The sequence below is a fragment of the Oenanthe melanoleuca genome, chromosome 2, assembly GCF_029582105.1.
Source record: "Oenanthe melanoleuca isolate GR-GAL-2019-014 chromosome 2, OMel1.0, whole genome shotgun sequence".
In the NCBI taxonomy this organism is placed as follows: Eukaryota; Metazoa; Chordata; class Aves; order Passeriformes; family Muscicapidae; genus Oenanthe; species Oenanthe melanoleuca.
The window spans coordinates 128,800,148-128,822,524 of NC_079335.1; the positions used below are offsets into that span (position 1 = coordinate 128,800,148).

The 22,377-nt window shown below is 37.8% G+C and overlaps 1 protein-coding gene across 2 annotated transcripts in view; it reads right to left on the minus strand.

The window, feature by feature from the left end:
* Window positions 1–238: 238 nt before the first annotated feature.
* The window catches only part of ST8SIA6 (ST8 alpha-N-acetyl-neuraminide alpha-2,8-sialyltransferase 6), a 36,913-nt gene continuing 14,774 nt past the window's right edge, over window positions 239–22,377 (minus strand). For both annotated transcript variants that reach the window (XM_056485682.1, XM_056485681.1), the window contains exons 5-9: window positions 11,878–12,022; window positions 9,380–9,492; window positions 8,117–8,209; window positions 4,730–5,202; window positions 239–567 (exon numbers count right to left, since the gene is read on the minus strand). In XM_056485682.1, coding sequence (XP_056341657.1) covers window positions 4,734–5,202; window positions 8,117–8,209; window positions 9,380–9,492; window positions 11,878–12,022 — 820 coding nt within the window. In that variant the 3' untranslated portion in view covers window positions 239–567; window positions 4,730–4,733. The remainder of the gene's footprint in view (window positions 568–4,729; window positions 5,203–8,116; window positions 8,210–9,379; window positions 9,493–11,877; window positions 12,023–22,377) is intronic.

A 22,377-nucleotide genomic window follows, 5' to 3' on the forward strand; every position in this document is an offset into this window, starting at 1 on the left:
AAGCCCATAAACCACTTAACTACCCCTGACCTGAGGGATTTTTTCATCTGTGCACTCTGGGACAAACTAAGACTGACATGGCTCTGAATTAATTAGTCCTCTGCAGCTCTTCTCATCACTTCTCTCATGCAGACAAATGCCAGTATTTACAGGATGAAGTTCATAATTGAAAACGTTCACTGCCACTTCATGCAGAGACTATTGCCTGTAATATACGATATCAACAAAACCAGAGATCTTATGTCAAAATATTTTAATGATCTTCTAAGAAACAAAACATGATGAATGTCACATATTGCCACCATCCTGAGATTGTGCTTTGCTACCATTAAACCAGCAGAAAGGAGTTTCAGAATTTTCCAAATAATTTTTACTTTATATTTTAGAAAATCACTCAAAATTTGTAAATGTAACAGTCACTGTGTGAAAAAATCACTCCCTTTTCTCCCCAAGTGTAAAATATTTCTCTACAGTAATAATCAGTTTAATGCTCACAAAATCATATCAGATCAAATCCAACACTGAACTGCTGAGATACACACAAATTGTCTCCTTAGGATCATCACCCTGAAATTAAAATAATAAAATATGTTATTGATATTTCTTGTAAAGAAGAAAAACTGCTTGTTATTCTTGAAATAAGACAATAGTTCAGTCTTCTGTGTATGCATTGCACCTTCTGCATCATCTTTTCATCTGCATTCCAGGCTGTGAGTCTGTGAGATCTATTATACAGAATCACAGGCTCACAGAATTCTCTTGGCTAAGCTGAAATGCTCGTGCCTGGTCTAAGTCGAGTATCTTTTCTTTCTAAAGGAGGACTCCTTCATTCAAACACCCCCAGAACCACTCATGCTTATCCCACCTGCTCCCCACTCTTTGGGCTGCCTAAGCTAACCAAGGCTAGGTCTAGCCAGTATCTTCATGGGGACACCACATCCATTGCTAATTTGAATATGGATATGTTTTAAATTATATTATCCTACTTATATTTTGAAATTGTCAGAGATTGCAATTATTCTGTTTCTTCAACAGGATAGTTGTTCTGTGGGAAATAAAAATGAAACCCTTCTAGGTATGTAAATACTTCTTCATTTGAACTGAAATCTAACATAAATTCTGATTTGATTTAACCTGTACTTTTCTATTCTGGTAGGTTTTAACTCAACCAGAAACAATTTATCTCCACTTGTTTCATTACTGACATTATTCTTAACATGTAAATTTAATTCACTGAATGCATGAGCAAAGCGTGCACTTAAAAGCTGTACTGCAGGGGTTCTAAGGCAGAAAACCTTTCTTTCAATATCTAATAATTTCACATCAGATAATATTTGCCCAAGTCAAGAATAGTCTGCAATTTGGCTGCCTGACAGGAATCCAGAGGTGTCCTTATTTTAAAATGTGGTATCATTTTGCTCAAGGTAATTAAAAGTGAACTGTGAGTTAGTTCTTATTTCTCTAGCTACATTGGGACACCACAGGCATAAAAGAATTCCAACAGAATTTAAGCTCATGTTGGCATTCTACAGTTACAAATAGGCTATGTGCAATAGTATTTATCACTACCTTGGATTGCAGCAAATTTCAAGATTAAAAAAATATTACATATTGACAGAGCTTGGAAAAAAATGATTCTTTTTGATGTTAGTCCCTGAGGAAGTAAGCAGGTATCCCCCTGCTTCTCAGGATTCTGCTGTGGCAGCTCCACCTTGAGTGGAGGGAGTCACTGCTGCTCTCTGTCAGAAATAGACTACATTTACTCATTTGGTTGGAGTTAAAAAACTTCTTTTTTGCTTACTTTTTACTTTCCAGGTGAGATATACAGTGGAGAGTTCAGCAGTTCTGACTTCCTAACCGCCAGCACACCTCTCCTCCTTCAGTCCTTCTGCTCAGACAATTGAGCACTATTTTCTTCCCCAGGCTCTGTGTTTCTTCATGTTAACTGTCTCCTCTGAGCAGATGCTTAATGTTACTGGTTTTTATGTCAGAGCAACACACACTCATCTGCCCTACTGTGTTTTCCTAGCAAACAGAAAACCTGATGGATTCTCGGTCAGACAAAATTTGCATTTTAACCAGGCTTCTGGGCAGTCAAATTTATGCCAATCTGATTAATTTATCATCTGACAATTTTTCTAATCAGATTTTTTCCCCCTATTTTTAAATATGAATTAGGACATTTTGTCTCCTTGAACCTACATTTACTTGAAGATAATGACATGCCCTTCAGGCTTATCCGGTTAAACCAATGAACAAATAAGACTTCCTTCAGCTGCAAGGTCATTGCAAAAATGATTTGGTAATCTAATACAAAATAATAATTACTTATATTTCAAGATTTTGCTGTTGCTGCATTTTCTGTTGGACCCTCTGTGATAGGTGGGCACCAACTTAAGCAACAACCTGTACATGTCTGCTGTACATAATCATAATGGTACAGGAGAGGATATTAAGGCAGAATTTCCCATATTGTGGGACTCTACAGGGCTCTCACATCTGACAATTCTCTCTATCCAATAAGAAAAATTCACCTTTCCAATGGCAAGGATGGTGTTTAGGAGCAATGTTGCCAAAAATGATTCATTGGGATGCAGTTATACTCTCCCTATAAGTACTCCCAGCAGAGAAGCTTCCTTCACTTCTCATTACAGCAGCAAACTTTTGTGTCCAGTAATGTATGTGGGAGGTTCTGCCTGAGCCTTCTGTGGGCACCCATAGGTGTAAGGAACCTCCAGTTAACCACTAAGAGGGAAGAACACAGAGCATGGAGAAGAACATAAAATGGAAATTGAAAAGAGAAAGGAGATTGTTCAATTTTTAGAAAAGGTCATCTTCAGTAAAATATTCTCAGTATAGAATTTCAATTATCTCTAATAGTTGATAATACTAACAGAATGGTAGCTCATACTGAAAGCATTTCTTCGTTTTTTTCTTTGTAAATATAGGTGTAAATTAGAGCAGCATAACTTACTCTTCTAGTGGTTTTTTTTTTCCTTTACAGCTTATTTGGCAAATTTGGCCACAAGTGATTTTCAGTCTGTCAAGCATGGACAGCATGTAATTAACACATAAAGATACTTAAATATTTTTGTGGCTTCTATCTGCTTCTCTCTAGAGTAAATATTTCTAAGGAGTTTGCTTTCATTTTTTTAGCTCATGTAGTTACTACCATTAGAATTACACAGTATGTCTCCAAAGATTTATATTATAGGAACAACAAATACAATGGAAACTGCTGGATATAAAGAGCTTAGCCACTAAGAAAAAACATATTATGTATTTCTTAACCTTTTCAATAAGCTGCAACCTTTAAGAAGCAAAAAAAAAGCATACCTTAGTCACATGAAACTGCATATACATACAATTCAACTCCTCTTAGGTTATCTCCTGCCATGGACTAGGAGAATGGATTCACTATATGGATTCTAGTCCCTTCTCACAGGTTTTATATTATTCCAATAGTCTGAAAGCCATTTATTTTTCTGTTTCTTAAAAACCCCCTTGAAACGGAATAAAATTGTGCCTTCCTGGTACTAACAATCTGCTATTTTAAAACTTAGCATTCTCTGATGATATGCTAAGTGTGAATGTATCTTTGACAACATGCTTTCTAAATATCAACAAAGGATATTTTCAAATACATTTCAGAACTTAGCCAGAAGAAAAGTGCCCTTAGTTTTTAAGCTTGAAATTTCTGGCTTGAACAAGATGATGCTATTTATTTAACTTGAGTAATACAGTCATGAGATTACATCAGTCCAATTAAAGTATATAGTATACAATGGCAGTTCTACTGTACACTTCACTTACTATTATATTAACTTGAACCCCCTGGAAAAATAGAGTTCTATGAAAGGAGATTGGCAACAGTATTATGAGCTCAGGAATTTTTGAGTTAGCTTAAAAGATGAAGTAGTATTTCTACAAATTTGTCTTATTTTGTCAACAGGGTAAATCAAGATTGAAAACATGCAGACAAATCTTTTCAGAGTCAGCTCTAGTGTGTATACAGCAAATTGGCTCAAGGTCAGAGGCCAGACTGTGCTGCATTTCTCTGAGGCAATACACAGAAGGCAGAAGTCCAAGGGGTTGGGATAGAAAGAACAGAGGAAAAGGAATGACACTTCATCCTATATTTATAACTCCCAGATTCTGAGCTGCCTCAAGGTAAAATGCTCAGCAGGATCTGCTGTAGTGTATGGCAGCTCCCTCACTGCTTGAATCTTTACCTAACAAGAGGCAATGAGGCCATAGTTGCATGCTTCCTCTTCATGGAACAATCCTCATCCTTACTCTGCTCTCTGCACACACCTGGAAAGGCTATGCCAGGATTAGGTGTCTCCTCCTGGAGATCACAATGTGTGAATGCCTTTAATAAAGCAACCTTTAAAGGAGGCTGGCAGCTGGGACCTGATACCAAACCAAAGATAAGTTGGCACAGACATGTATCTGAGATAAGGAGACACTTCTCGTTGACTATGGTTTATGGGGATAATTTGTACTTAGCTATGCTCCCCATCTAATATTCACAATTAGAAAGCATTTCTCAACTCTGTGATACATATTTATTCAGAAAGATCCAGTCTTTTGCTTATTTAGGAATACAACTTTCATTGAGTGTGAAGTAGAAATGTCTCTCAAGAACAGACTCACACTTTGCAAAACAAGTTTTCCCTCGGCATATTAGTGAAATAAAGACATTTCATGTGGCAAGAATGGGACCTACCTTTTTAGCCTGATTCACATTTACCAAACTGCACCTTCAAAATGCCTTTGCCATGAAGCTCAAGGATCTGGTTGTATTCTTTGGGCATTGCATGGAAACCCGGTTTAGGCAGCTGGTTGTCGTAATAGTGGTGGCTGATGGGCATCTTGTCTATGGATTTTGAGAAAGGCCAGAAGCCATAGAGCTTCACATTCTCACACAGCTCAAGAGCAGCACTAGTGATCATAAAACCAGATGACAACCGGTAGGCTTTCACACCCTTAGTTCTCCAGAACTGGGCAAGACTTTTCAGATAAGTGGGGTGAAAAAATATTGCCCTTTGGGTAGCTTTGAACTCTTTCAGAGTGTGGTATACTTTAAAAGAAGTGGCTGTGTTGCTTCTGAAGGAAAATGCCGGCAGTAAAAGAAAAGTGTCTCCATAGACCGCAATGTTTTCCAGAAATTCTGTCTTCTTTTCATTTAGCTTTTTGTATCTGCAAAGTACAAAATTTTAGGAATGGAATGTAGTATTGACACAAACATTACAGACTGGAACAGCACAACTGCACTTACAAAGATGCATTATGAACTGTTACAGCAGTTCAGCCTGTCTACACTGCAAGTTTACATCACCCTATTATGAGTTGCCATATGTGCAGCTATGGAAATCTGACTGATGTATAAGAAGAACACACTACATAGGATTGAACTTGCAAAACAGGAGATACGGAAGCAGATCAAATTCACTGCTAATGAGACTAGGACATGTTTACAGAAATTATCAATCCAAGAAATTAAGAAGAACGGGAAAAAAACCATTGTGTTCATACTTTCTCTATCAAAAATACACACACTACAATATATACTGTATGTGTTTGTGAAATGTATTTCTTACAACATCAGGTATACAAAAATCTCACTTAAAAATCTCTGTGTCTGCCCTGTGTAAAAATCCAAGGATGCATGTGAGCAGTCTTGGACTGTTAAAGATTAGTGTGTGCTCAATGCAGGATACACTCTTAAAATAGCTAAAAATATAGGCATCCCTGTTTATGTCTTTCAGCTACAAAGAGAACACATGGATATTTATAAAGACTTAGAACTCTAACTTCATAAATGGTGAGGATTTATTCTCAGATGCTTTCAGTCCCCCCCCCAACAAAGATCAGAGGCTTAGCTCTCACCACTGCAAAATTCTGTGCTCCCAAATACTGACTAGTAAAATTCCCAAGTTATCTGAGAAGTGAGGCAAGCAAGGGGTCACTCAACTCATGGTCTCTATAGATCTGACTTTTCTGAATCATCTAAACATATAGATAAACATATAGAGCTTCCACCCTCTTTGGGACTCAAAGCACTGAGTCTTCCTTTTTAGGCAGTTGTCTATTTAAGCAGTGTATTTTCACCTTTTAAAGGCTATCAGAGTGCACTCTTTACAAATGGCTCCAGCAGAAGCTGGAAAAATTGGTTTAATATCTCTTCACAACTTGAGTAGGTTCAAAGCCTCTTTTCATGCAGCACTTCAAGACAGAGGACAGCAGCCACTGCCATTTCCATTCAAAACATTCATGGAAGAGTTACCTCTTGCACAATTAAATTAGTGCAAGGAGTGATATGCCCATTTTCAACCTGAAGGGGTTTAAATTTAGAGCTTCTGCTTCCCAGAAAAGTGCCACTACTATCAGACTCTGAAACATAATGAATGAGAGAGACTCAGGCTCTGCTATTGACCCTGAACCTCTGTGCGTGGAAGAGTCATACAGCCAAAACAAGCAAGAAATGCCTGAGCCTATGTCTAGGAAAGGTGAACGAAGGGTGAATTTCTGGCCTCCACTACAAGAATTTTCTCTGGTTTTACTCTCTGTAAAGTACTGAGCCTCCAGGATAGAATTCAAATCTGTTTTCTTCCTTAGCTAGAAACCTGGACGCCTCAACAGTGTCTCAATCTCCTTTCCAGCTCTGCCACTGTAACTAGTGTAGCCCAGTTCCATTAGGACAAATAAGAAATGTGCTTTTCTGCAAAAGAGTTCACCTACATTTTACACCCTGACACACACAGTTCAAAAGCTGATTAACCTTAACAATAATAACATCAGACTAAGCCAGTATGCAAATAAAAAATGAGAAATTACAGAGAATAATGTGAGAATAGGTCTTCTGAGAGAAGAAACAAACTTGGTTCTGCTAAATAGCACCAAGTTGTTTCGTGCGTCTTCTTCAAAAGCATTTACAGTTTTTTCTGAATATTTAAATAAATACTTATTTAAAATCATAAAGTCCTCTTATACTTTCACTTAATCCTCCCACAAGTTTATCTCCCATTTCCTTCAGTGCAACTCCTATTAACCCTAGTGTGACTTGATTTCGCTAAAAAATGACTACAGCTGTGGCAGAACACTTTGATTAAGCCCAGAAAAATTGTGGATCAGATCAGACATCACCAAGGATGCTGAGTCATTGGATAATTTCCCTTCCTCATATCCTTGTGCAGGCCCACTAACATGAAAGAGATAAATCTAATTTTGGAGAAGAATAATTCATTTTCATTAAAGTCAAAAAAGGGTTGGGTAAGCATTAACATAGTTAGTACTCATTGCAAAAAATGAAGTTCTATCCCTGAATTAATGCAAAAATGTCTGTTCGTAATTTCTATATACTCATTGTAGTCTTTCCTTTCAAGGAGGAAAAAAAAAAGCTTTGCCTTATGTTGTCTTTTTGACAATACAGTTATGACAGAAAATAAGATACAGTAAGATTAGCTAGCAGTAAATAACATAGCACAGCAGTCCTTTTCATAGATAAGCCTCAGTTCCAGCCTGCTGAAGATGTCAGATTAGTCCGACTGGCCTTATTAGATATTCTTTTCATCAAGAAGGTGAAAAAAACCCCACACTTCTGCTGAGAAAAAATTGTGTGAGCAAGCAGCTTTCATATGCATTGAAAAAATGCAGAAGCTGGGCCTGCGTTCAGGAAACAGCCTTCATCAAAAGATCTCTAAGCACATTACCTAAGAACATGTGCTCACAGTACTGCTGATAGAGTAAGACACACATTTCCAGGCTTTCCTGATTTATGATTACAATTCCTTTCTAAATGCTTGGGGTCGTAATGGTCATGGTGGGAAAAGAAGAGGCTTGGGCTTACAACCACTGATTTTACTCTGCCATAAATTGTTGACTAGTATCAGCCAAGGCTCTTGCTAATCTGGGTATTGCTGACTCCTTTATGGCACAAAAAAGGCCAGGTTAGAAAATTTCCATTTAGACTAGTACATCTTCTACATGGAAACTAAGGCTTAATGAGGTAATCTACATGCCCTGCTCTCTATGCATGGATTTTCATGAAAATCTAAATCATGACAAACAATTATACACCATTGCACAGAAACAGATTTGCAGGAGTACTCACTTCTGAGATATGATACTTGGATTAACAGTCACAAGGTTTGTTTTAATGCCAACATCTTTGCTAAGGTTTCCTGTGGTTGGAGGGAGGTTACACCTGAAATTGAGAAACATTTGCTTAAACAGATGTGCGCCAGAAATGCTTTACAGTTATTATTTGCAAATTCCACTCCTGTGCAATGACACTTTCACGTCAGCTCCCAGGGATGTCTAAGCACTTTACAAATATTAAATAAGGCTTACAGCACTTGTAGTAAGATATTTAATCTACTGTACAGATGGTTAAAATAGGGCACAGAAAGCTCATTTTCATAAATCCTATCACAAACCAGGAGCACAGTCAAAATCCCAGGAGGACCCAGTCTATGAATGCCCTAGGCTGGTTGCTAGGAAATATTGCCTCTCTTGCCTAAACAGTGCATTTCTGCTGGAAGTCTTCTACTAAGTCTTCTAACACCAGCATAACTTGCCCTATTGCAGAAACAGTGATTTCTGTAAAATGTAAAGAAATAATTTTTTAAAATTCAGTCACTTAGTAAGTTTAGCATCTTAGTACAGAGACCTCTAATTTTTATTAGAACAGTTATCTAACTGGAAAGTTTTTTGGTTTGTTTTTTGTTTTTTGGGGGTTTTTTTTAGATTTTCAAAAGCCCAAATATTAGGAAAAAGTAAGAAAAGGAAACAAAATCCAGCATGCTGTGTGATTGGACATCATTGAAAAAAGAAACTTCCCTCTGTTGCACTGTTTCTTTGCATGAACTACAAACTGTGAGTCACATACTGAGAGTGGGCAAAATTACGCACAGAGTGCATCTGGTTTTCTCCCAGTCTCCCAGCCAGATATTAAAAATGCTACTTAAATAGATGCTTAATTTTTAAACTGAGAAACAAATATTGGGGCAATTAAGTGCTACATGGGTGACCCAAACTATGGCTAAGTAAACACTTTGTTAAACCAGAGATACATATGTGACATTTAATACCAGCCTCCTAAAGGATCTTAAATTACCAGAAATGTCAGTTTCTCAGATAATCACATTTCACATCACTGCAAGGTGACTTAGCAATCATGCATCATCCAGCCCACTCTTTAATTAAAAAGCAGCATTCTGAAAACTACAAAGCAGAAGTATCCTGAAAGAGGCAGAAATAAAGAATTGTCAAGATCCTTCCTCATTGCTACAAACCAGAATTAGCATACTTCCAATCCTGCCAAGTTTGTTCCAAGAATGTTGGACCCATTTCAGGAAGATGAAGCAGCTCTTACCTGAACACAAAGTCAGAACTATCGATCTCATCTCCACAGCTGGAATTTTTCAGAATGCCTCCATTTCCAACCACAGCACAGTTCTTGAAGCGATAGACTGAAAGAGGAGAAGACTGCAAACAAATAAAAAGATGCAGCCAGTTCTTTATAAGTGTTTTGATTGTTTCTTTGTGTCTAGCAGGTTTAATCTGGTAAATCCCAGTAAAAGCATTCACCATTCAGCAGACAAGATTGCCAACCTGGACAGCCAAGAGCCAAAAATAGGCACCGACAGAGAACTGTTACCTCTGCTACCAGCACTTTGGGAGAATGATACTGGATTGCTAAAACTGAGTAACTTTTAAATACAAATACACTAAAACTATCTAATAGTAGATTGACACCTTCACAAGCTAAGGAACTAATTTATACTATACTGAAGATAGTTTAAATTTATCCATTTTCCTTTGCACTGTAACAGTCTGGGGATTGTCATATAGTAGTTTACTTTTTCAGGTGATAGAAGGTAACTTTGTAAATTCTCCTCACTTGTCTCATCACACAATTACATTTGAAGAAGAATAACAAATTTAGAGGAACCTGAAGATGCTGTAAAGGATAATGATGTGCCCTGGCTTAACTTCATCATGTATGTGAGGCCTCACTGAAGAGGTTACTGTTTCTGGCTGTTCACAGTCTCCACTCCTCTTCTTGTTACAGCTTGCTGTCTTGCAGTGGGGAAGCTGAGTGGGAGCTAAGTGCATCCACTTGAGAACCAGTACAATTTACAGCCTAGAAAGTTAATGTAAATTGTTGGCTGTTTGACATTAATATAGCTGGCTATTATCCCAGTCTCAGAAACTTTTCATACATCTTGCTTATCCTCTTCTGCCGTGGGAGCACTGACATTCACCAGAGGCCAACAGCTGGGATACTCTGACTGCGGAAATTAAACCCAGCTGTAAAAGTGTCTCAAAACCTGCTTATGGAAATCATTATCCTTCTTTCTTCTCTCATCAGCTTGCCCAAAGAAAAGCAAGAAGGGACATTGTTATGAACAAGGCAAAAAGTGTGGGGAAAGGGGCAAACGTCATATTGCCTGGCAATATATTACAAAACAACATGTTCAAATATTTTGTTCAATTCTGAAAGAATGGTAAAAGAACACAAAGGCCAGGCAATTCTGGGTAATTTAGCATGTATATGTGCACATAAAACATACTACCTTTTTCATTTCTCCAGCTTACATTTGGAATCACTGTATCCTCTATTGCAATGAAGCCAATAAAGACTGATTCGCAGGAGTGTTAGGAAGAACTAGACTCACAACAGATAAACAATGCCAGAGATGGGTAAGAGGGTTCCCATGTGCTCTTAGCTTCAAGAAACCAAATACAAACTCTTTGTCTAGTCTTGAGGTCTTGTATGCCTACTGTAATCCTGAGGTACAAAGCCTGATTCCTTTTCTCAACCTGTGTTTCTGCCCCTGCCCCGGTGGGTAACAAAGCTAGTGAAAGGGCTGGAAGGAACGTCCTATGAAGAGTGGGTGAGGACTTTGGATGTGTATAGTTTGGAGAAAAAGTCAGGTAATCTCATTGATCTCTGAGGAAGGGAAGGGGAGAGGAAGGTGCTGATCTTTTCTCCATTGTATCCAGTGATAGGATGTATCAGAATGGTTCTAAGCTGCACCAGGGGAGGTTTAGACTGGAGATTTAGAAGCATTTCTTTACCAAGAGGATGGTCAATTGCTGAAACAGGCTTCCTAGAGAGGTGGTTGTTGTCCCCAGCTGTCAGTGTTTAAGAGGCATTTAGACTATGTCCTTAATAACTTGCTTTGACTTGATCAGCCCTGAATTGATCAGGCAGTTGGACTATGTGACCATTGTGGGTCCCTCTTCCTCTCAGCTGCAATGTCTCTGTTCTACTCTACTATATTCTATGCTATTCTGTATCAGGTTTACCACCAAAATATCTTTCGTAAATTACACACCCTGCACTGGAAATGGCATGGGCATAGGAGGAATATGAAATGTTCTTCCAGATTCAAATGCCTTTAAAAACAGGAATGATAAAAGCAAGGCAAAGATTCTCAGAGTATTTGCTCCTGAATTCAACTGGCTGCCAAGCCAGGCACCACTTGTGTTCTGTAGCAACTCTACCTCCAATCTATGATCTGTGATATCTGTAAATGCCTCTACCACTGCAAAGGAAGTCTTAAAAAAAAAAAAACCCAAAAAACAAACAAACAAACAACAACAAAAAACAAAACAAAACAAAACAAAACAAAACAAAAAAAAAAAACAAAAAAAACAAAACAAAAAAAAAAAAAAAAAGCAAAAAAAAACCAACAACCAAAAAGAAAAAGAAAAAAAAAAAACACCTTGCAAAGTGAATAAAGAATTTTATAAAGTGAATACAGGGGCTGATGGGTCTCTTCCAGAGGAATCATGGCATCTCAATTACTAACCCAAAATATACATACTGTGATGATAGTAACAAGTAAAAGATACAGTTCTTACCACAGGCAGCATCTTAAAAATGTCCTCTGTAATGAGGATAGTTTTTTTACTGTCCACTTCATAACTCATGTTACTTCCCAGTGGGCTGTTGCTTTGAGAAGCAATAAAATTGTGGACTGCATCACAGCATGAAGCTAATTCTGACCTGCAAAAAACACAAACAAACAAACAAAATCTGCTCAAAGACAGGCAAATAAGTGGAAAAGCAGTGCTAGAGAACCACATCAATGAACATCAAAAGGCTAAATTTACCTTCTATTATGTCATTTCCTTTGGCTTGCTTTGCTAAGCAAGTCCATTTTTACAGCAAAAGTTCAGAAACTAATCAAACCAAGAACTGATAACTGGTTTTATCTCTTGGTCTCCTTTCCCCACTAAGAAAAAGTTAAAATCAATTTCCTCAATATTATCAATTGCTAAGATTAATATAGAAACCCTGAGAGATTGCAGTCCCAAAAGAATTAAAAATGTGATTTTCATCAATATAGAACTAGTGATTGTAAGTAGCTAGAAGGCTGAAGAAGGAAAAAAAAGGAAATAAAAGAGATTGAGAAGGAAGGCACTGACAGTGGTACTTACTGAACATCTAGATGGGTGCAAGCCAATTAATTAATAATAATTTCTGCAACTGTTCATCACAATTTTCCTGTGCACAGTACCACAGATGTTAAATAAATTACATCACAACTTGTACATGAAGAAGACAGATAGCCTAGCTGCTCCTCAAAACACCTAGCAGAAGCCCTTAAATAAATAAAAATGCAAGGGATTCACTACTCAAATCTTTTGCGGGAGTGAAGACTATCACTCATCTTACAATTCCTGTTACCTCCAAACTTAAAAAAATATTATGTGTATGAACATTCTACATTATTAACAGTAAAATGAAGTGAAATGAAATGAAATGAAATGAAATGAAATGAAATGAAAATCCTCATCAGACCTTTGAAATCAGACCCAAAATACTATAATTCATTTTGCTTTAGGCAACAATGTCCTCTCTGCTGCCATGGGATCTGATTTTTCAGGCTGTAAGGCTAAAATATTAATGGACAGATATTATGTATCAATTGCTAGGAAACAGACTTCTCATTAGGTGAGATACTAAGAGAACTACTAACAGTTTAGAGAAGAAAATACATTTATAAAAGAATTGCCCAGAATTTTGAAAATATCACAATGAAGGTTAATTGAGAAGAAAAAAAAATTACCATTAGAGCCAAAGAAATAGAAAAGCTTTATTTCATACTGTTTCAATGTCTAAAGTAAAACAAATTGTTGAAACTTGTTAAATATTAGAAGCCAGCTTCTGCTTGAAAGTGGGCTGACTTTAATGCGGTAAGACACAGCTAAGAGAAGCTGCTTCATTTCACTTTATCAAAAATGTAGACAGAGAAAATACAAGAATAACAATAATAAAAATTTTTAAATAATTATTGTAAATATTATAAAATATTATAAAAATAATAACTTAATGTTTCTGATTGAACTGAAGCATAGTCCAGCACACAGAAGAACCTAAACACTGTTTCCCAGAAGACAGGGAAGAGAATTAGCATGTCTGGTATAACTCTCAATCTCACTTCTCTTGAAAAAATGGTCAAAATGAGGGGGGAAAAAACTTGGGAAGGTTGGTTTGAATCATACATAAAATGCAAAAGGAGACAAAGAAAGAAAAGAGCATCATTTCAGTTGCTAGATGACTTACTGGTATATATTAACCCTTTTTGACTATTGACTTCTAAAGCTCCTCCAAGGCAAAGTTTCCAGATGTATGAGGAACACTGGGAGAGCTGGGATGGCACAGATCTGAAATAACCACACTAGGAGAGTAACCAGGAAATGTCACTCTTGAGAGAGGAAGCAGTAGGGTTCTGATTTCCATAAGCTGTATTCTACTCCACTCCCTAAACACGGTGATTCCCACTGGCCTGCTCAAAACCTGAAGGGCCAGGGAAGATCTGTGGCCAATGAAAACCACCAGGTCCAAGGCTGTGGGTGGAACTGCAGCTATGCTCTGGGGTCAGGAGATACCCACATGGTGAAAACAATTGCTCTGTGCATATATAGTATCCTATTCTAAATATATGTCAAAGTAAAAATGATGCAGTAAGGCAGTAGAGTGAAATTATGATGTTTGGGAACACTGGATGCTATTGAACCAGTGTTATTGGTTTTGACTGGAGCACACTTGCTTTTCTTTCTTGTCACTTTTTGCTATAACCAGCTCTTTCCAGTCTTATAAAATATTGTACCAATAAAAGGATTCAGATCTCATTGTCAGGTCCTAAGGGCTCCACCAAGCCTCACTACTGTCCAGCATCCTGGGGCTGCCCCTATCCTGTCTGGGATCCAGGACTCTATTTCAATTTTCCAGAGCCATCAGTCGCTGCCCCAAAAACACCACAGCAGATCCAGTCTCCTGTTGTGTCCATCCTGTTCCCAGGGAGGTGCTCATGCCTGAGCTAGGGCTGCCCCATTCCTGCTAGGGATGGGATGAGCCCAGCTACCAGTTTCTGCTCTGCTGGCCAGGTTATGGTGCTGGAATCCCACACCCTGTCCTTCAGGAAGCAGCTGTCCTTCACTGCTCCCGGCACTCACATGGAAATGAGGAATCACATAACCCTTAATGCTGATTTCCTTGCTTATTTTCCTGAAGCTAAATGAAGCAGGCCTAAACACTACCTGTGTCAACCACTGGACATTCAGAGGAGAAGGAATAATGCCAGAATATTCCTGCCAACTTTAGTAAAACAGCTCTTTTGTGTGTGATGGCTACCAGACCCTGAAAAGGCAAACTGATAACAGATCCCATTCATTAATAAAGATGACATGTTTTTGCTTTTTATTACTCATTCCACAAGAACAAGTGCTTCAATAAAAGCAGAAACAGTGCAGAAGGAGAACAGATATCAGAATAAGAAAATAATAGTTTATATTAATATTGTGGATTCACTGAGGAAGTAAAACAGAGAGAAGCTAGTCCAGAAACAACAGTAAGAACAAGAGAATACATACTGAGTAATGACAAATATTCTTAGAGCATCCATGCTAAAAATTTGGTGGTAACAATAGAAACATTTTACTTAGATCAAATCATGACACAGAATCCCACTGTGCTCAAGCATCCCTGTACAAAGCTCCAGTGGGAATGCATGCAACCTGCAGACAGCATTACCCACGTAAGTGTATTCAGCAATCTGTTCACACAGGATTTTGTACAAGCTGTGAAATGCAGTCATCAACAACTAAGAGCAAATGATGAGGAAGGAGTAGAGACTGGGCATTTCAAGCAATCTATTACTGCAATTTCATCAGAATATAAATGTCATTCACGTGGTCTGTCAGGAGGTGACAACTCACTGAAGAGCACTTACTTCATAAGATTAACACATGTATCCTACAAGGGCTCTACCTGAGGAGCTGCAAAGCCAAGACATTTTAACTTGTATCATGCCACCTGGGGAGAGGGAAACTTAGGATGGCAGAATAAGAAACAAGGGTCAAAATTGTAACAGCACCAAACAGTAGTAACCTTTTTTTATTTATTTTTTGGGGTTTTTTGTTAGTTTGGTTTGGGTTTTGGGTTGTTGGTTTGTTTGTTTTTACTAGAGCGGGATTCACATTGTTCTGACTGGGAGAAAACCCTGAGATATGGAAGCAGCTCTTGGAAAATAGGATGCTGCTATACAGGCTGAGTATCCATCTCATACCTTTCAGAACATGAATGTATCTTAGAGTAAGAAGGTTTAAGTTCCAGCTTTTATCAGAGACTGCAGGGTTGAGTGTTTATGATCCAGTCACAGCATAACAAATCCAGACTGAAGGTGATGCTTGAGTCAAAGTACCCAAGTTTTGTAGAGCAGAATTTTGGAAAATACCTCCTCAGAGCTTACTACTGACAGTTTCTTATTTGGAAAAGCCTCTTCCTCCAACATTTCTCCTGTAGGGATTTGGAAGCTGAGTGATATTTAAGAGTTATTTTTTAATCCTGAGATATAACTCCAAACACAGATATTTCTTATGCCAAGATAAGCAGAAAGGGAGTTGATCACATCATCTAGAACAGTCACGTGTAATAAAAATCAGAACCTGGAAAAAGACGGCACCATTTTGACTGGTAATACATATCTCACATGAGTGAGTAAGTACAGTCATGATAATCTTAGTCAATAACCTAAGTGGAGGGGTGTGCTGCATTAGTCTGGGAAGTTTTGGTCACATTAGACAACACAGAATCATATAGAGTTGCACTAAAGAATGAGTTTTGTTGCTCAGCATACACTTTCACTGAATTTTTTCCTTTGTGGCTGAAGGGTGCAGTACCCAAGTTCTGTTCAGCTGATACAGAATTTTGAGCCTATGGCATCCAAATAATTTCTTCAGGCTAATGGCCACTGAGATCTTACAACAATCCTTTCTGGAAGGTTTCTTGAAGCAAGTTACCAAAATTATTTTTCTTGTGAGACAAGCCAAATAATGTTATTTTCCAACTGCTATGCAGATTTTCCATGCTGAACTGTTGGCAGTAACAGAGGGCCGTTGCTTTGATTACATGTTTCCAAACTTTTCTGCATAACACTCCATATGGATAGTCCACTGTGTTTAGTGGAATACACATGCTCTAAATATGCTGATATAGTTTCTTTGCAGCTCCTGCAGTTGTTCTGTAGCCAAGATAGCAGCAAAATTAGCTACCTTGGTTCTGTGCTAGTATGAATATATGCATTTTAGCTGATTCTGGTCATCTGTACAGGGCTGCACGTGCCTGCTGACAAGTGACAGCGTGCACAGATCCTGAAGATACTGCAAACATCCCAACACCTTCAACTACTCAGTGTGGATCAATCACAAGGGCTAAAACAATCAATGGCTAGCCAAGGGTTAGCAGACTCTCTCAGCGGGTTCAAAAGCCAGCACTGGGTTACTCTGAGTGATATGTGAAGAATCTATAATGGATATGAATTTGTCTTTATATAAAAAACTTCTTCAGAGTTCAAAAGTTTCCCATTCCACCAAACCTTTTCCATTGAAAATGCTCAGTGTGACAACAGTGCCTGTAGGTCTGTGGCCTGAAGGCATTTGTCATTGCTGAGAATAGTGAAATATTTCAGTGTTGTAATGCATTGGACTAAACTGGGGTAGGAGGAGGAGAAAAACGGATGGCGATAGACACTGCAGAAGTATAAAAATATTCAAAACATTGTTAGAAATAGTAGATGCTCAATTGTCCTTTAATGTCATTGTGGGAAGGGTGAAGAAAATAATTTTAATTTCCTCTAAAGAGAGCTTAAATTCAGTATTAGGAAATATATTGAAAGAGGTTACCTAGACAAGGTGCAAAATTTCAACAACTGAAGAATTTTAATAGTGATCAGGACAAACTTTTTTCAATAATAGTGTAAAGCTATTTGATTTTAAGTCACCATTTACAAATATCTATGAAGTGAGTGTTTGCAAAAACAGTATCATATCAGTCCTGTTATAAAGCACCTGCACTTTATTGACACCAGCAATGCTTACATAGATGTATCTCCTTGCAGATTTTCAGTTACCCTAGACACAAAAACATCACATAAAAGAGACCCAAACACAAATTATAACTAGCAATTATTTAAAGCTGTAACTCCTGTGAGCTAAGTGGACTTCACAGCACAACTTGTAAGTTCAAGAACAAAGCATTCAAGTGAAAAAAGTCTGTGGATTACTACAAACCAAAAAAAGTTTTGCGCTTGCTTTAACACACAAGCACATAAGTTTGTTAAGTTTGTTTGTTGAGTTTGTTTTAATAGTTTACCTGGCTTGGATATTTATAATCATTAGTTCACATGTGTTATTGTGCTGTACATGTGAAGACATCAAAGAATTTGAGGTTTCATACTGCAGAGGCTGTTGTGACAGTAGAACAAAAAATTCTACTACATAACAGCAAAATTTCAAGGGCACAACTACAAGCAGGAAGATTACTTTTTATCTATCTCCATTTCTTTGATTTTTTTATAATGAGCAAGCAATTGTCTTATTGTACTGCACTGGGGGCTCTAGACAGGCTTCTCCAGGCTCTTGTCAATCCAAGTCAATGTGTCAATCAAAGTGCAATGAGGCATATTATGAAATACTCCAAACTTTAAGAAAAGAATGGCTAAATCTGATATCTGAAACAGAGCATGTTGAAGGGGAATGATATACTAACAGCCCTTGAATTACCTATAAATGAAGTAATACCATAAATATCTAAGACAAAGGAAGCCAAAAGGGTGGAATCTGAAATCAAGGCTGAATATGTAAAAAGTGTAATAAAATATTCAAACCAAAGACTATTTAGAGAGTCTGCCATGAAGACATAATTAGCTCAGACTGATCCAAAATTAGATTCTACTTATAGGAATCCTCCATCCTTTAAAAAAGTACATAATAGTCTATAGGCCAATTAAATGATTCAAGCATTTCTTCAAATTGTCACTAATTATTATCTCTCCACCCATCTTTTTCATTCCTGAAATAAAATATGTCTTTGAATATATACTCATTATTTTACATATCATCTATTAAATCTGTGCAGCAAATGGACTTTTAATTGCTCTGCAGTCTGAGTTCTGTGTATGTTCTTGTAAACTGGAAGATTTCAGAGATTACAGCAGAAATATTGATCTGTTTAGTGTTAGAAAAGCTATTGATTATGTGGTAGTGTGAGCTTATATAAGCATAAATTGACCTTGTAGTGTGTTTTGTTTGTATTTCAGCTGGGGTTCATTGCCGTACACAGATGTGATAAGCAATACTGTTATATGGGTTAGAGGGTAGCTTATAACAAAACTAATCTCTTCAAGAAATGGTATTCTACAATCTGCAGGAATGTTTAACACACTTTTGAGAAGAGATATTAAAGTGGGAAAAGAGTTATAGAGGTCAAGTAGAATAAAAAGGAAGAGGGAAAATAACAGGACTAGGAAAATAGTTGATCTTTAACTCTTCTTTTTAAGAGTCTATGTTCTTTTTTTAAAGTAGTAATGTTCCTCTAAAAAAGAAAAAAATTAGAATATTTTGGTTTAGTTTATTCTGCCAGCTAGACTGCAGTGTAACATCAGGAATTTTAAAACTGTATTTTACACCTAGGAATAGCCTTCTCCCTTCATTATGAGATGCAAGTTTGTCTAGAATGATCTTTCCAGGGGGAGAGGGCCCAGTACCCACAGCTCACTATTCAAGTGTCCTGAAGTGCTGTTGCATTGCTTTAAGCTCAGTCAGATAGCCAGAAATACAATGCTCAGAGGCTTCTCTGAAACACAGCATCTGCTCAGCCTTTCTGTCCTCATTTTGAGGCCTGTGTTAAGTATTTTGTAGCTTTCTGCAAAAACTGGAGTCACAACTATTTTGAAAACCTGCAGATTGATACCATTCATGTATAGCCCAAATGAGAGTAAATCAAGCTTAAAATGTCTGTAAAGTAGAGATGTGGAGGTGTAAAAAAACAATTACAGCTTGCACTTAATTGGGCTCTGTAATTTGTTGCACTAATGAAATACTTCTTTAAAGTGGAAAACCTTTGAAGAATACTAATATAATAATTAATATTCAGGTTACCTAGGGAACTTGAGACTCTGCTGACTGTAGCTAGAAGATCCTTTGCAAAGGAAGCTACCCAGCACAGCTATTTCTCCCTAGAAAAAGGATCATCAGCATCACCTAGATGCTTCTAGGCATCTGTAAGATTACTTCCCCCACTTTTCCAAATTTCTCTTATAAACAAGAAATCCAAGGACTTGTTCTGTCTAAAACAAGATAGAGCTGATGTAATCCTGAAAAGGGAGGATGAATTCAGCAGGGCTTAGAAACAAGGACATAATGTGGAGATGCTAGATGATTGAAGAGCCATGAAGAACAAAATAAATTTTTAAAATGCCAAGAGAAGACAAATTTTATAAAGGAAAATTCTGAATAAAAATATAGTTTTCTATATGTCCCTAGGAGAAGACTCCCAAAGTCACTGCTAGCAGGATACTAGTTACACCACTCTTTTAACAATGACTGACAAATACTACTGTGTGGCACAATAAATCTTAACTAGATTTTAAGAGTAATGAACCAAGTGCTGGGACTTGCTCCTCTGAGAGCAGCCTATGTCTAGCAATGCTGATGTCACCATCATAGACACAAAAATAAGAGAAATGCCAGGAGATTTGTTCCCTGGCAGAATCTGGACCTAAGTCAACCCCAGAAGAATGACTGTGGATATGGGAGGTATTAAAGGGATCATGGCTAGTACTTGATCTTGGTTCTTCCTGATCTTGAGAAATGCATGTGTAAACATCACGTAGCCCTCAAGAACCAGTGAACACTGCCAGATAGCAACCTAGCTGAGAACAGGCTGTGGGCCTGCACAGCAGAGCAGCTTTAGAGGGAGCCATTTGAGAAAGGGCAGCCCTCTGACAACAAATGGTCACATTTTGCACAGCTGCAGGATGAAGTTGAGCCAGGTAGTAGAGGGTCAGCCTGGAGTCCTGTACTCTGCTCTCCAACAGTGAGTTGACAAAAACACTGTACTTTGTGCCAGACATGGCTGTCAGCTGTAGCTGTTTTGCCAAATAAAAAGAAATATTTCTTTCCTGAACTGCAGTTCTAATTCAAATCCTTTATTTGGCCTGGATCTGCTGGGAGAACAGCTTGCAATGAGAATGGATGTTCTCCTTGGCACACAGTGCTATCTTCTAGGAACATAGAAGTTACTGGCTTAAATCACATATTCCTTCACTCCACTAGCAGCATGACAGAAGCCAACAGCAAAAGCTGCAAAGAAAAACACAGGAAAGCTTCTGTGAAAAATTAACTACCCAGGAGAAGCTACTCTTGAACCTTATTAATTAGAGGTTAGTTTATGCCCTGAAGCACAAGACATTAAATCCCTTATAAATATGCATGCCTGTTCTTTAGAACTTCAGGATAATAGAGAGATGCCATAAAATTGACACCACGCCTGGGAAGCATCTAAGTGTTCACTCCATTTAACAGATGGACAAACAGGAAAAGAAGTCAAGCAGCTTCTCTGCAGTCTTGTCAGCAGGCAGACTTCTGGTGGCACTGGCAGGTGAATAATGTGACACAGGGTGCTTCAACCTTCTCCTGCTGCTGGTGGCTGGCTGTAGTACCCAATTTCTGCTGCACAACAGAGATTAATTTCCTCTTCTGGAAATGGGTCTGTTTATCTACCTGCTTAATGAGATTTTCAGACTGTATAATATTTGTATTACACAGCTATTACTGATACCAGGCTAAGTCAGAAAAAAGAAGAGATCTACTGCCCATGGATTATTAATTAATTTATTTCACTAAAACTCTAGAAACTTTTTCACCCCCATAGCTCTGTTAATGCATCATTTTTCAGCTGAAGTGCCCTTCCAAAGCTAGTTGCTGGTTTAAGTCTGATAAATAAATCTGGGAGTGCTGTAAGCATGGAGATTTAGCCAGAAAATTTTATAAAAAAAATTTATTTTCTTTTTTAAATCTTTGTTTTTAAAGACTGTATTGATCAACTGCTGGGAGCCTTGAAAATCTCCAGTATGGTCATGGGTTAAGGACAACTGTAAAATTGTAATATCCTATTTCCAAAAAAACAATAGAGGAGACTGAGAATGAAAAAATAAAGACAAGACTTATGCAAAAGCACCCACTTTTTTGTAAAATAATAATTCTCAATGCCCTACACCAAAGCACCAGTCCTTAGTCATATAAATGGAAATCTTTGATTACACCAAATCAGATCAAATTTTAGGAACAGAATACATAGTAGTGTCATCAGAATTGCAGCATGGGTTACATACATATGACTTAGCTAATACTCCAGCTAGTTTGGATGTTAAAAAACAAGGAAACCATTAAGACCACAGCCCTTGAATGTTGAGTTAGTAACAAGTTTGTCCAGCCTGTGATGAACTATGGATTTTACAAGATGGTTATCTTCTTGGTATTTGAGCTAAAAGCTAGTAAGATCACCTCAATGTCCATACTTTTTTGGTGGTTTAGTGCATTCCACAGTTTTCTCTTTTGAATTTTTCCAGTTTGATCATTGGTTGCATAAGCCATCTTGACTACTTATGACCCACACTCCTTGCTGGAAGCCAAAGACAGCATGAGGAACAGTAAGCATCCTGTACATAAAGTCCAGTCTTATATGATGTTTTGGATGTTTGATGCCCATAGGCCTAGAAGATGTAGAAGCTGGCCTGGTGGAGGGGAGATTGTATAAGCAATAAATGAAGAAGTCAGGCTGGACCAAGGAGTGGCTACTGTGCCACTGATTCAAACACCCAGTATAGTAGAAACAGCAGCAAACAGCTGGTATGTGGTGACTGGTCCATTTGGTAGGAAGAAAAGTTTAAAACAAAAACTAGATTGGAAAACAAAAAGCTCAAATGTAGCAGCGTGAGGAGCAGGTGAGAGCAGCTTCATCTCCTGTCAACTCTGTGCAAAACACTTGCCTGTTCTGAAATGAATGGGCTGCTT